The sequence below is a fragment of the Lepidochelys kempii genome, chromosome 7 (genome assembly GCF_965140265.1).
Source record: "Lepidochelys kempii isolate rLepKem1 chromosome 7, rLepKem1.hap2, whole genome shotgun sequence".
Taxonomy (NCBI): Eukaryota; Metazoa; Chordata; order Testudines; family Cheloniidae; genus Lepidochelys; species Lepidochelys kempii.
The window spans coordinates 67,796,260-67,809,948 of NC_133262.1; the positions used below are offsets into that span (position 1 = coordinate 67,796,260).

The window sequence follows — 13,689 nt, forward strand, 5'->3', positions numbered from 1 at the left end:
AGGAGATGCTGCTTCACAGCTTCCTTTGTTCCTTTCTATTCCATCCACAGCATCATATAGGATGGCTATATCCTTCAGCTTTGTTCCAAATGCAGAACAGAAATATTTATTAAACATTTCTACCTTTTTCTACATTACTATTTGCAGTTATACCATCTGTATCTAGCAATGGACCTATACCTGACCTAGGTTTGGGGTTTTTTCCCTAATGTTTAAATCATGCTGGTTTATTATCTTAAACCTATTGGCTACTGATATTTCACTTATTCTTTTAGCTTCCCTTATCAGTTGCCTATAATTTTTCACTTATTCATTGCTGTTTAATTCCCCTCTTTATATGTAAATTCTTTGTTTTATTGCCACTTCCCCCATCTTCTTCTAACTAGGACAACTTTTTGCCCAGTGTAACTTTTTTTTTATGTCTGGAATTGTGGGGTTTTTGGCCATCCATTAATTTTTGTTAAAACTTCCCACCTTTTTTAGTTTATGTTCTTGGTCAGTTATGTTGACAATTGCTTTAAGTTTTGGAAAAGTGGCCCTATTACTGATCGATGCCATATTTTTTTTGCACAAAATAAACGTAACCAGATCATGATCACTGGTACCAAGGTCACTAATTTTTAATATTTTAAATGTATACTTCCCCACCCCCCTCATATTTTTAAGTGAGGGTTTTATTTTAATGTTGGCAATAAAGTATAGTTTAGTTTAAAGTATAGTCCCTATCCTGGGACTAAGTCAGATTCTGCTTATGAAACTGCTTTGAAATCCATGGGTATTACCGGTGAAAATGAATGCTCAATTTGGCTCTACACATCGGCATAGGTTGTTTGGTGGTTTGGTTAACTGCTTGTAAGACTGATTTGATGACTTGCTAATTTACTTATTTTTTAAAAATATTTAGGAATGAATGAATGAATTCAGGTAGCTACACTTGTGCATTATGTGCATATCTCTCAGAGAAGCTAATAAGAGACTGGAGATCCACTGGCACAACCTATGCCTGTGTACGGTGTTAGCATTTTTTAGTTGTCATCCTTTTTTTCTTCTTTTTTCTGATTGGTCCCAAAGGGTGAATTCTCTTTATTTCTCCCCTCTTTTCAAGTGTTTATCCATGTACAGAATGTTTTAAATTGGGGCTTAGGAGCTGTCGTCCTTTGGCTTCATAGTAGAGCATAATTATTAGCTCTTGTTGCAGTCAGCCCATCCCCATCACATGCCAGATAATGGCTGCTAACTGCATACTTTGCAAGTATCTAAGAGCAGAGAAGCAGCCACCTGATGCGTATGATATAATCACACCTGTTACTGCTATTATGAGCTTTAAGGGAGTGCTGTGTCACAGCCATTTGTCTTTTTCCAGACTTCAGTAGTGCTGCAAACACAGGACCAGATTTTTCAGCAACCACTGAACAAATTAGAGCTATTGGTGCTGAGCACTCATGAAAATCTAGCTCCATATGGTGCACAGGTACATCCCCATTAGCAAGGGAATGATAATTCCTTGGTTTATTCATGTGCCCAGGTATCTGTGGGCTACTGTGCCAGCTGGCTAGCTGCGTGGGCTCTCTATCTACAAGGAACATGATAGTCCATTAATAACTTAATTTTTGTCTGTCTGAGGCATGCGAGTGAAAGAGAAGATGAGGCGTGGTGTCCTTCTTAAACAATAGATGTCAATCTTTTAATCATACAGACTTTCATTGCTTTCTCACAAGATGATTTCTCATTCTTTCTTAGGAGTGACCGGAAAGTGAAAAAACAAGATGCCCCAACACCTTACGAACATCATTGCTGTAAGGAGGGGCCGATTAGAAATGGCCATGTTGGGCAGCGGCCACCATCCATCAACCCCGAGAGACTGAAAGATTTTGGGGAGGAGGACTACCTGAATGGGGACGTGAAGACTTGGGAAATGAAGATAGTGAGCCACAACGAGGAATTGCTCAGAGATGCCCTTGACCCAGTCACTCAGCCAAACAGTAGAAGCAGCCAGCCAACCTACAATAAGCTGATTCGATTTGAAGATATTAGTGCTGCAGCTTTCAAAATCCAGAGTGGTGTCCAGAAAACCCCCTGCATGGTATGGTATTTACAATGCTTTGTTCTCTGAATCTCTCTCTTCTTATGGGAGTTAATCAGAAATGATCGGGGGACATGCATTAATAGCAGAAGATGAATCTCTATAGGAGGATGATCCTTCCAACAGAGTAGCTGACATCAGCCAATGTTTAATTTTTAATTCTGTTTTTTTCACCATCCTGAATTCTCAATTGGTTACAGTGACCTGTAGAATGAAGGATACTATTTCATTATGCACCTAGTTGAAAACGCTTGCCACAAGTATCTTCTCACTTCTGCAGCAGTAACCTGTGTATTGTTGTCCCTTTCAGCAATATTGTACTGAAGGCTATGTCAGCTCTTCAAGCACATAAACTCTCCACTTCACAGGCAGCCTTTCTTCAGCAGAGCCTCAGATTTAAATTTGGTGGCAGATGACTGTGTAATCTGTTTAAAAAATAAAATGATTAAGAACCAATATACCAATGGAAATTATGTAAAACTTTGCCACATCCTTTATAAAGCGCTTATCTGACCCATTATATGGCTGAAGCAAAAGTCAGGTATTCTGGGGTTGAGGTGATGGCTCCAGCGTAACAACCCAGCATGCACTGTGTGTTGGAGACAGCGATCCAAATGGGGACTGAACATCATGGGATCTGTAAAACAAACGTGGTTCTAAACTTGCAGGGTTAAATTCTGTAAGTAGCAGGCAGCGAGCAGGGGAGGTATGGAGCACAAGATGCATATGCCTTTTCCATAGGGTTGTGTATATTGGGTCCTCAGGAGCCCAAATATCTTGCTCCCTAGGTAAACTTGAATAAGCCTGCATAGTTCAGGTTTGCTAGCTCTCTGTTTTCCATGTGTTTTCTGCTTTGGTCTGATTTTTTCCTTTAAGCCACAACAAAGTAAGAATCAGGTTGGTCTTCACTATTTCTACTGTCCAACGACTGAAATAACATGAGGGAACACAATTCACCCCCTTATTTTTCTCCTAACCATTCCACACTGCCTCACGGTGGAGAGAAAGATAGTAGGAAAAGTAGATTTATTTTTTTAAAACAGAGAAATTTTTTAAGCCACCTTTTTTCCCTGAGTCTCCCATTGTGTCCTGTCTTGTCTGTCTGTCTTTTAGACAGAGCAGTGGCATGATGCCCACAGCTAAAGTTTTCTAACACTTTGTATGCAAGTGGGCAGTAGAGTGGACTCAATGGAAGTGAGGGAGACCTCATCTCTGCAGAGGTACAAACAACTGGGTAGATCAGGTATTAGCTGGAATGGTGTAAGGTAGAGGCAAACTGGTTGATTTGCATGGTATTCCCTATCTGTACTGTTGAGAACTCTATTCCATTTTTTCTCTGTCTGGGCCATTTAGATTCTGTGCCTAATTGAACACTGGTGCTGACATGTCAAGTTTTTGTTTATGTGCAGTGAATATTCCAGGAAGAGTAGATAAGCATCTGTACTGGAGCCAGTGAGCTGGGTGTATGGATTCTGTATGTTTCATTATGCTCAACGACTTGAGCTGGTATTTATCTGTCAGATTTACAACTGCATTAAGGAAAACACTAGAACTGAGTTAACTTTTTTTTTTTTTTTGTGCTGGGTATGTAACATGTAAATAATTTACCATTTCCTCACTGATTTTGGCTAGTTATAAAAATCTCTATGGCTTTTAACATTTGTTTTGCTTAATATAACCTCTCCAAAATACAGCTTAAGTCACAGGAATCCACAGAACACAGATGCCTTAAAAGTTCTGGCAAGCTACAGGTTTTATGTAAGCACCATTCTTTATAAAGTCCAGACTTGAGCATAACTGAGGGGGGTTAGGACAGAAAAAAAGAATGAAAAAGGCACCAGTGACTAATGAAGTAAAACTGTGGAAGAATATATTAAATGGCAAGTTCTATTTAAATGCTGCACTGACTCCTTGTGCACTGATAGCCTGGGCTCTCACTTCCATGCACCTCACACAATCATTTACCTCTGTGGAAAATGCTACTGCTCAGACTTAGGGTGACCATATGTCCCATTTTGCCTGGGACAGTCCCTTTTTGATCAGTTGGCAAGAGCAAATGGGGCAAATGCCCACTTCTGTCAAAGTGGGGTGTGGAGGAACGTGTGTGTGTGTGGTGATGCCAGCCCCATGCAAGGTGGGGAAGCAGGGCTTGGGTAGGGGGCAGGCAGAGCTCTGGCAAGCAGTGATGCCGACCTCATGAAGGGGGCATGGCTCAGGTGGGAGGTAGGCAGGACTCGGGCAATCAGTGATGCCAGCCCTGTGCCACAGAGGGGGCAGGAAGGGCTTGGATGAGCGGCTCTGGCCAGCCCTGCCCAGGGAGGGGGGCTTGGGTGAGCAACTCAGGCTAGCCCCATGTGGTGTCCCATTTTCCCTTTGGGAAATATGGTCACCCTACTCGGACTCCAAAAGGGTGGGAAGCCATGAGGAACCAGACAGATTCAGCAAAAGTGACTGTAGAGCAAGCTTCACAGTGCTATCAAGAGACTGCCCACTTAGTGAGATCATCTGTAAATTGGAGTCTTCCCTCATCCTTTGCCTCTCCACAGACACTGCCAGTGTGGTAGTGTTCCACATGATATGGATACCTGTGCACAAGGAAGTGTACTGGTGCATGAACTTGGGAGCGGGGGGAGTGGTTTCATTACAACTCATCTGCCAGCCTCCAGGTGGCAGTGACTTCATCATTGCTAGCATTGGATAGACTGGAGCCAGAAACACAGAAGCGAAAGGTTCTGCATCTTATTACCAATCCCCTGGGCAATCTAATTGCCTGCAATGTGTTTTAAACATGTTTTCTGTTTGGGCCAAATTGAAAAAGGCAAACCCATCTGTGACGTGTTGGATCACAGAAACCCCATAGGGCTGCCACTTGATGTGCCAAGATTACTACTGCTCCTGCTTTCCCTGCCAGTTTGGGACTCCAGCACCCTGTCTTGTTGAGCTAGACATGCCCGTCTGCTCCAACACAGACCAGGGTCTGAACCATGTGCCCCAAAGTGGCAGACTTAACTGAAAGCAACAAAAGAAGTGTTCCTGTCTTTAACACTCAGATGCCCAACTCCCAATGGGGTCCAAACCCCAAATAAATCTGTTTTACCCTGTATAAAGCTTATACAGGGTAAACTCATAAATTGTTCGCCCTCTATAACACTGAGAGAGAGAGATGCACAGCTGTTTGCCCCCCCCCCAGGTATTAATACATACTCTTGGTTAATTAATAAAGTTAATTAAATAAATAATTAAAAAGTGATTTTTATTAAATACAGAAAGTAAGATTTAAGTGGTTCCAAGTAATAACAGACAGAGCAAAGTGAATTACCAAGCAAAATAAAATAGAACACGCAAGTCTATGTCTAAGAAAACTGAATACAGATAAAAACCTCACCCAGTAAGCTTCCTTTTACAGACTAGTCTCCTTCTAGTCTGGGTCCAGCAAGCACTCACACCCCCTGCAGTTACTGTCCTTTGTTCCAGTTTCTTTTAGGTACCCTTGGGGGTGGAGAGGCTATCTCCTTAGCCAGCTGAAGACCAAATGGAGGGGTCTTCCACAGGCTTAAATAGACTTTCTTGTGTGGGTGAAGACCCCCTCCTCTCTCCTATGCAAAGTCCAGCTCCAAGATGGAGTTTTGGAGTCACATGGGCAAGTCACCTGTCCATGCATGACTCAGAACTAATAGGTGGCAGCCATGGTTCACATGCTTCCTTGAATGTCCTCAGGTAGACTTCTTACGTGGATTGGAGCCTTACAAGATTCGTTGTCCTTTAAGTGTTTCTTGACTGGGCACCTAATTTGCACATTCCTTTCTCAAGAAGCTGACCAAATGCTCTACTCAGGCTGTTTAGAAAACAAGCCAGTATTCATAAGTTTGAGTACAAAAATGATACATGCATACAAATAGGATTATTAGATTCAGTAGATCATAACCTTTACATAGATATGTTACAGGGCATATGTAGCATAAAACATATTCCAGTTATGTCATATATTCATAAGCATATTTCCATGGGGCACCGTCACTCCATCATGTTATACACCAATGAATGTCTTCTCCAAAGTACCACTTAAGGAGAGGTCATTAGAGATATATTTTCTAGCTATATTTTCAGGGCCTGAGGGAAATTGTTGAGGCTTTTAAGCATAATATGATGTGAAGGATAGAATATAACATGCTTCAGCATCTCTCCAGTCAATTGAACCATCTTCCATAAAGATACCAACTTTGAAAGTGAGTGTGCATGCAGATGTAAAGGGTTGTAGCAATAAGTTCGTGTGATTGCTTTGGTTCTTGACGTGCATGCTGTTGTGTTACAGTAGTAACTGGAGGCCCTAGCTGAGAACAGGGCCCCATTGCACATAGGGTTGCCAATTTTGACTGAGAGACTTAATATATATCGTCCAGCTATATATTTAAAATAACACAACCCCTCTTCATTTGCTGTCCTAAATTAGGGCCTGATCCTGCAAACCCATAGTCCTTACGCCCATCTTAAGTTGGTGGAAATCCAGGTCCTTGTTTCATAAAGTTGCTGTATGTTGTTTATATAACTGTCACATTCATACCAGAGGACTGCATTTCGGTGGCAAGAGAAGCAGTTTTGTTCATGTAGTGATGTGTATATAAAAAAGTAATATTAAAAAAACGCAAACTTGCATGAGGTATCCATATCCATGTGAGAGATGATGCCCGTGTGGTATTAAGGTAAGGTGGCTCCATTCAAGGAAGGAAGTGAAAAATAAAACTTAGAACCTTCTTTTAAGTATTACTCTAAAACACCTCAGTTATTTTTTGCTGTAAAATATGTGGCATATACAGATACATAATGGTGCAGTGTAAATGTTTTATGGACAGTTGTTTGGGATGATCTACATAACTCCCACGAATCTTGGAAATTACACTGGACCATCATGTATTCTTAATGGCAATATATAATACTTATATTTTGCTGGAACTGACTAATGATTGTGCTGTGGTAAAGCAAGTGAAAGACTGACTTGGAAGGTAGGCATGTAAAATACCGCAGCAACATAATCATGTTCCTCTGTTTTAGTATTCTAGACTTTCAAAGCAATATGGAATGGATATCTATCTAAAGAAAGAGTTCCTTCAGTACACAGGATCTGTGAAGGAGCGAGGTGTGCTTTACCTGCTGACATCTCTACAGCAGGTATGCCAAATTATCCAAGCCTATAAAGAACAAAAAAAAAAAAAATTAAACATGCTTAATCTCGGGCAACTTCATGCTATTAAATTAAAGGTGATTCTATTATTTGTAAACCCTCCCTGGCTTGCTGTATTTCCTCATTTAGTATTCAGATACTGCTGGGTTGCGCAGCCTAGACATGCCTGTGAATAAATTCATGAAAACATTGTACTTATATCTTTATATTTGACAAATCAACAGGCTTTTTTTAATGACCATTTATGGGAATAATTGAAGGAGAAGTTTGTAGCATGTTGTCATAGATATAGGGAAGGGTAAACCCCTTGGAAATCCCTCCTGGCCAGGGGAAAGCTCCTCTCACCTGTAAAGGGTTAAGAAGCTAAAGGTAACCTCGCTGGCACCTGACCAAAATGACCAATGAGGAGACAAGATACTTTCAAAAGCTGGGAGGAGGGAGAGAAACAAAGGGTCTGTGGGTCTGTCTATAGTCTGTCTTTGTCGGGGATAGACCAGGAATGGAGTCTTAGAACTTTTAGTAAGTAATCTAGCTAGGTATGTGTTAGATTATGATTTCTTTAAATGGCTGAGAAAAGAATTGTGCTGAATAGAATAACTATTTCTGTCTGTGTATCTTTTTTGTAACTTAAGGTTTTGCCTAGAGGGGTTCTCTATATTTTGAATCTAATTATCCTGTAAGGTATCTACCATCCTGATTTTACAGAGGTGATTTCTTTACTTCTATTTCTATTAAAAGTCTTCTTGTAAGAAAACTGAATGCTTTTTCATTGTTCTCACATCCAAGGGTTTGGGTCTGTGGTCACCTATGCAAATTGGTGAGGCTTTTTATCCAACATTTCCCAGGAAAGTGGGGGGGGGGGGTGCAAGTGTTGGGAGGATTGTTCATTGTTCTTAAGATCCAAGGGTCTGGGTCTGTAGTTACCTAGGCAAATTGGTGAGGCTTTTTACCAAACCTTGTCCAGGGAGTGGGGTGCAAGGTTTTGGGAAGTATTTGGGGGGGAAAGACGTTTCCAGACAGCTCTTCCCCAGTAACCAGTATTTGTTTGGTGGTGGTAGCGACCAATCCAAGGACAAAGGGTGGAATATTTTGTACCTTGGGGAAGTTTTGACCTAAGCTGGTAAAGATAAGCTTAGGAGGTTTTTCATGCAGGTCCCCACATCTGTACCCTAGCATTCCGAGTGGGGAAGGAACCTTGACACATGTAGATTTTAGAGCTTATTCGTGGTGTTTGAATGCGTTGATCTTGATGCATATTATATACTAGTAGACTGAAAAAAAAATGTTGAAATCGCAAATTATGTGTGGATTCTGAGAGAAGAACCTGGATTAGTGAATGGTTTTGGAGAGAATTCCAGCAGTACTTGAATATTGGTTTTATTCCCCTTGTTGTATAAGATGTGTTACCTATCTGTAGAAGAAATAATATTTAGCTTAGATAGGGCACTTTAGAAGTATTGATTTTTACAGCCACTCTGCATCATTATGTTACATAGGGGGAAAGTGAGGCAGAAAGGTCAAGTGATTTTCCCAAGGGCAGAGATGGGGACTAGATCTTGTATCTATTAAAACCATTCTGAGTTTGGCTGTGATTTCAATGGGAGAAGGATTGGGCCCAGGGAATGTTAGAACTCGGATTCAAACTCAAAAGTTCCTGATTCCTAGTCCTGTGTTTTAAGCCATTCGATCACCCGGAGATGCATATGCTGTATATCTGTGCCATATCTTGATAATGTCACACTGGGGAAGAAGACTTTAAAAAGGCTATCACAGGACAGTTGAAATCATCCACCATTAATCTTTGCATGCTTATATGACATTTTCTGTGACACTGTGTGATCTAGAAGCAAATGTGTTTTGCAGGAGCAGCAGAGAAAGGGTGTGATAGTGGCTTCTGACAGTAACTTTTCCATGGCAGTAGCATACCATGCCTCAGAACTCCGCATTCCAGTATTTGTCATCATGTCTACCAGCACTTCGCCAGCCAGAGTGAAAATGTGCCGTGAGTATGGTGCCATGGTGATCGCTTATGGCACTTCAGCCAAGGATTCCCAGATCCACGCAAGGAGGCTGGCCCAAGAGAATGGCTATCTATACCTCGAAGAGTAAGTAAGTTTTATCAGATAATTGTTTATAATCTTCAGCTTTGCAAAACCCATTTGGTGCCGTATTTTATTACAACCGTAAAGCTTGACCCTTGCGCACCAAAAGTTACACTGAGTTTCCTGTGAGCCTGGGACAGACTTCCTGAGAGTCTGGACTGACATATTTTCATTTTTCTGGTGAGCCCATGATCACTGGCACTCTTGAATGGTTTCCTCTCTAAATGAGGCAAATTTAGTGGCTTTGGTTGGAATTTACATTGAGCTTTTATACTGGTTCAGAGCAAAACTTGAAGTGATGTTTCACCCCCTATTTTCCTCCTCTTGCTGCATAGAAATATTTTAGATGGACCGCATGAATATGGTGATGCAGATCTAACCATTTAATATTAAAATGGTGGAAGAGCTCCTATTAAAGCACAATCCTGCAGATCTTTCATCATGGGAGCAGTCCTTAGAAATGGCGGGAAACCTAAATGGTTTCTCTGCATATTTCAGACCTATTAAATCTCCCAGACTGGCCAGGTGATTCCTCTTTTTGGCCACTTTTTGCACTGCTCCTCACTAGAAGCTTCACTCTTACAAGTCGGAAAGCTGCAAAAGCTCACGAGGCTGCACCTCTGTCTATAGAGACATAGCCTGGAGGACACTAACCATAGAGAGGGATCTTAGAGTATGATCCATCAACCTCCCCATGGCTATAGACTCAGACTGCTGGACAATGCTGTAGCCACCTGTCTGGGGCCTGTCTGAGTAACAGTGGCTTGGGAGCAGTAACAAGGGAGAACAGGCCAAGGCAAAGAAGCCTTCCAACCACAGCTTGCCACCTAGTTCAGGAAAAGAAGCAACTAGTTACTTGGGCATCAGGCCAAGGAGATGCCAGAGCCAACCAGGTGTTCACTAGTCAGCAGGAGCTATTAGCAACAAGTCCTGCATTGCACACTCTGTGGAGAAACTGCAGCCACAACAGACAGAAGAAGAAGAAGAGTCTTTTAAGGATTGGACAGGAAGAGCAACAGGCTGGCTATAGATGCCAACCAATGAAATCTGGGTAGGAGATGACTAACAAAAATGCTTTTTACCCCTCTGCTTCCCACTGAGCAGGCTTGTGCAAGTAGAACTCCAGGTCTTGTACCCTGTAACGTGAGGGTAGGTGCAGAGCAGTGGCCATGTTAGCTTGGATCACTGCTTGGGTGGGGACACTTTTAAAAAAAAAAAAAGAGTATAATCTCTCTTGCTAACTACTGTCTAACATGTATTAGGAAGAAACTTCCCCACTTGGGATCATAACATGTAGGTAATACTGAAAGAGAGGGAATGGTTAAAACTCAGAAGGATGCATCTGTTTTACAGAAAGATCTTGGTTGGGTATATGGGGTCAGAGCTGAAATATGAAATCAAATGTGTCTAAGGGCAAAGAGATGAGTTTTGACAGACAAAGCTAAGTGCCATATACGTGGCATTGAATTAGGAAGAGGAAAAAGATCTAGATATCTTGCTAGACACATCTGTTAAATTCTCAATCTCGTGTGCACAAGCGCAGAAGGCTAATAAAATATTGGCTTGTGTCAAGAGGGGCATATTCTATAAGTCTACTCTTATTGTGCTGATATTTTATGAAGTAGTATTTAATTTTGGTCCCTTTCTTGGTTGCAATGGACAGAATACAGTGTAAGGCAAGGAGAAATTAATGGAATGGAGAGTCTTGCATATGAGGAGTGATTGACAAAACTGGGACTCTGCCTCGAGAGAAGGCGATTAAGTGGTGACATGACTGAAGTATTAAACTAGCTAAGGATTATTAAAAAATTAGGCATGATTATCTGTCTGAGGACATTGGAAAGGCCAGATCTAGGGGACATTGTTTTAAAATGGGAGAATATATGCAAAAAAATGTAAGGAGTTATTGTTTTAGAATCAACATGGTAAAATAGATGGAAGAAACAGGTACTTAAGTCTTTCCTAATTGATTCATCCATTTCTAGTTTGATTTTTGGAACAGATTTACAGAAAATCCTAGCTTTTCAGTTCACAATATGTCACTCGCTGTAGACTAGAGTTAATTAGGGCAGCAGGAGTTCCATGTATGAACTCGAGATGGAATATATAGTCTTAGGTCAGAACTTTCAAAGAAGTCTAAGGGAGTTAAATGTCCCAAACCACAATGAATTTAAAATTTCCTTAGGTTCCTTTGAAAATCACAGCCTTAGGTATTAAATCCCCACTCATCCATTTTCCTCCTGTTCTCACTAATTTTGACCTGTGTTTTGACTGGATGCCACTTTTACCAGTGAGAAGTTTTTGTTTCATTGGAATATCATATCATGTATAACAACTAACGTTGATGGGGTTTTTTACATCATGGTCTCAGCTCGGTTTATAAATCTGGCAACGTTGAGACAAGCATCTTCCCAGGTTGAAATATCTCTGCTGTCAACAGATTATGCTTGTGATAATTTTTTTAGAAGTTGCAATTATAATTGATTACTATAAATATCAATTACAATATATAGATGCTTCCACCATGTGGCTTTTAAGCACCTTGGCTAATTCAAAACTCAACTATAATAAAGCAAAGGCATCTGGTCTATTACTCTGTGTGATCAAAAACCTAATTCCACGTACAAACATCACTCAGACACCAAAACTAAAAAGAAAACACAAAGCCGTGCCCTAAAGGGATGTCTGACTCATGCTGTTTTGGGTGCAGTTTTGAACAGCATTCCTGAATAATGGACACTCACAGGAGACATCCCTGCTTCTCATCCTCTTGAGCTCCCGAGCGTGTGTGTCAGAAGTTTCAACCCCACCTGTCCCAGTTTTCCTGGGGAGTAACTTGTGTTTTGGAAAGTTAGGCTCTGTATGGAGAGCCAGGAGTATTTGTTTCATGGTTTTGTAATATATTTGTTTTATAATATTTGGAAGTTTTTTTTGTAAGCAATTGTGCAAAAATACCCAAAATAAAAACCTCAAAACCCCCCACAAGATTTGATTCTTCTACTTTGGATTTGTAACCCACTTGAAGTGCCTGAGGCTCTGAGTCCAAACTGTTAAAAATCATAATAATGCCTTTCCAAATAGCAATTACAATCCCATTAAAAACTACGCATGTGGATGTACTCATCACACACTAGCTATACCCTATCATCCACACACTTTATTGAAAAAATATGAAAAGAGTGTGACAAGGACATTAACATACCTGGACCTTGCGAGACTAAGGTCAAGTAAATCTCAGAAGTGAGTGGTCTCCTGCCAGTAGTTGCCTTCCACTTAAACCAAGAAGACTCTAGTTCAAATGCCTATGCTGGTCACAACTGTGGCTGTGACAGGCAGCTTATGTAGGTACTCGGATCTCCAAAGTCTCTGTCCAGTGACTTAACCAACAAACTATCCTTCTTCCTCTGCTATGGATATCATCTGACCATTCTCTAAGTTATGATCCTTGTTGACAATTACTAAGCAAACTCTCTCAGTTGGAAGTGTTGGTGTCAAGCTCACTACTCTTCCACCTCCAGAGTGCAAATGAGGTGCTATTCTGTGTCAGTAAAACCAACAGGAGAGACTTTAGATGGGAAAACAAAACTTTATATTCAGATAAAACTGCCTGTGAAATTCTAGGTAGCAGTAAGTAATTACAAGTTGGAATTCAGTCATGATGTCCACATTAATGCCATACTAGTGGCAGGGGATCTTTAATAGCCACAAGTCTTCAGGACATCAGCTTTACATTTCTCCTGAAAGAAAACACATACAATAGCACAGTGACTCCAGAACAATGCTGAAGCATGGATTCATTTGTGGATTGGAGGGAGAAGAATTGCAAGCATTCCTTCTTTGAGTGTCCTGGGTTTCTTGTATAACTCCACATCCAAGTACTGACCAGATGGGACCTTAAGTCACTTGAGATCTGATGAACTTGCGACCTCAGGAAGCATATCTAGTAGTACACAGAGTTAAATATTTCTAGAGCTATGTCTGCACAAGAAAATCCGTGTAAGTTAGGAGCCTAAATACCTTTGAGGATCTGGCACCAGGAGCTGTGAAGGATATGTACAAAACTATGCCATGCAAAAATTATAATCGAATGCCTGAGGTGGGGAGCCTATTTTAAACACTGGCATCTAACAGGGCATTCAAATCCTACATTTTGGAGGTAAATAGACAATCATCAAATAGCTAATTTTACATCACAAGTGCTAATTTTAGCATCCAAATGTGGGATTTGTGTTCTGTTAAATTACTGTTTATGTATAAAGAGGGAAGTGAAAGTGCTGCTCATATTTGCCTTTATATCTAAGCATGTAAAGGTAAAAAAACACTAA

At 40.9% G+C, this 13,689-nt stretch overlaps 1 protein-coding gene across 1 annotated transcript in view; it reads left to right on the top strand.

Annotated features, from left to right (window-relative positions):
• Window positions 1–1,766: 1,766 nt before the first annotated feature.
• The window catches only part of LOC140915320 (L-threonine ammonia-lyase-like), a 34,633-nt gene continuing 22,710 nt past the window's right edge, over window positions 1,767–13,689 (top strand). The window contains exons 1-3 of the mRNA XM_073354904.1: window positions 1,767–2,083; window positions 7,133–7,249; window positions 9,126–9,367. Of these exons, the coding sequence (XP_073211005.1) occupies window positions 1,916–2,083; window positions 7,133–7,249; window positions 9,126–9,367 (527 nt within the window). The 5' untranslated portion in view covers window positions 1,767–1,915. The remainder of the gene's footprint in view (window positions 2,084–7,132; window positions 7,250–9,125; window positions 9,368–13,689) is intronic.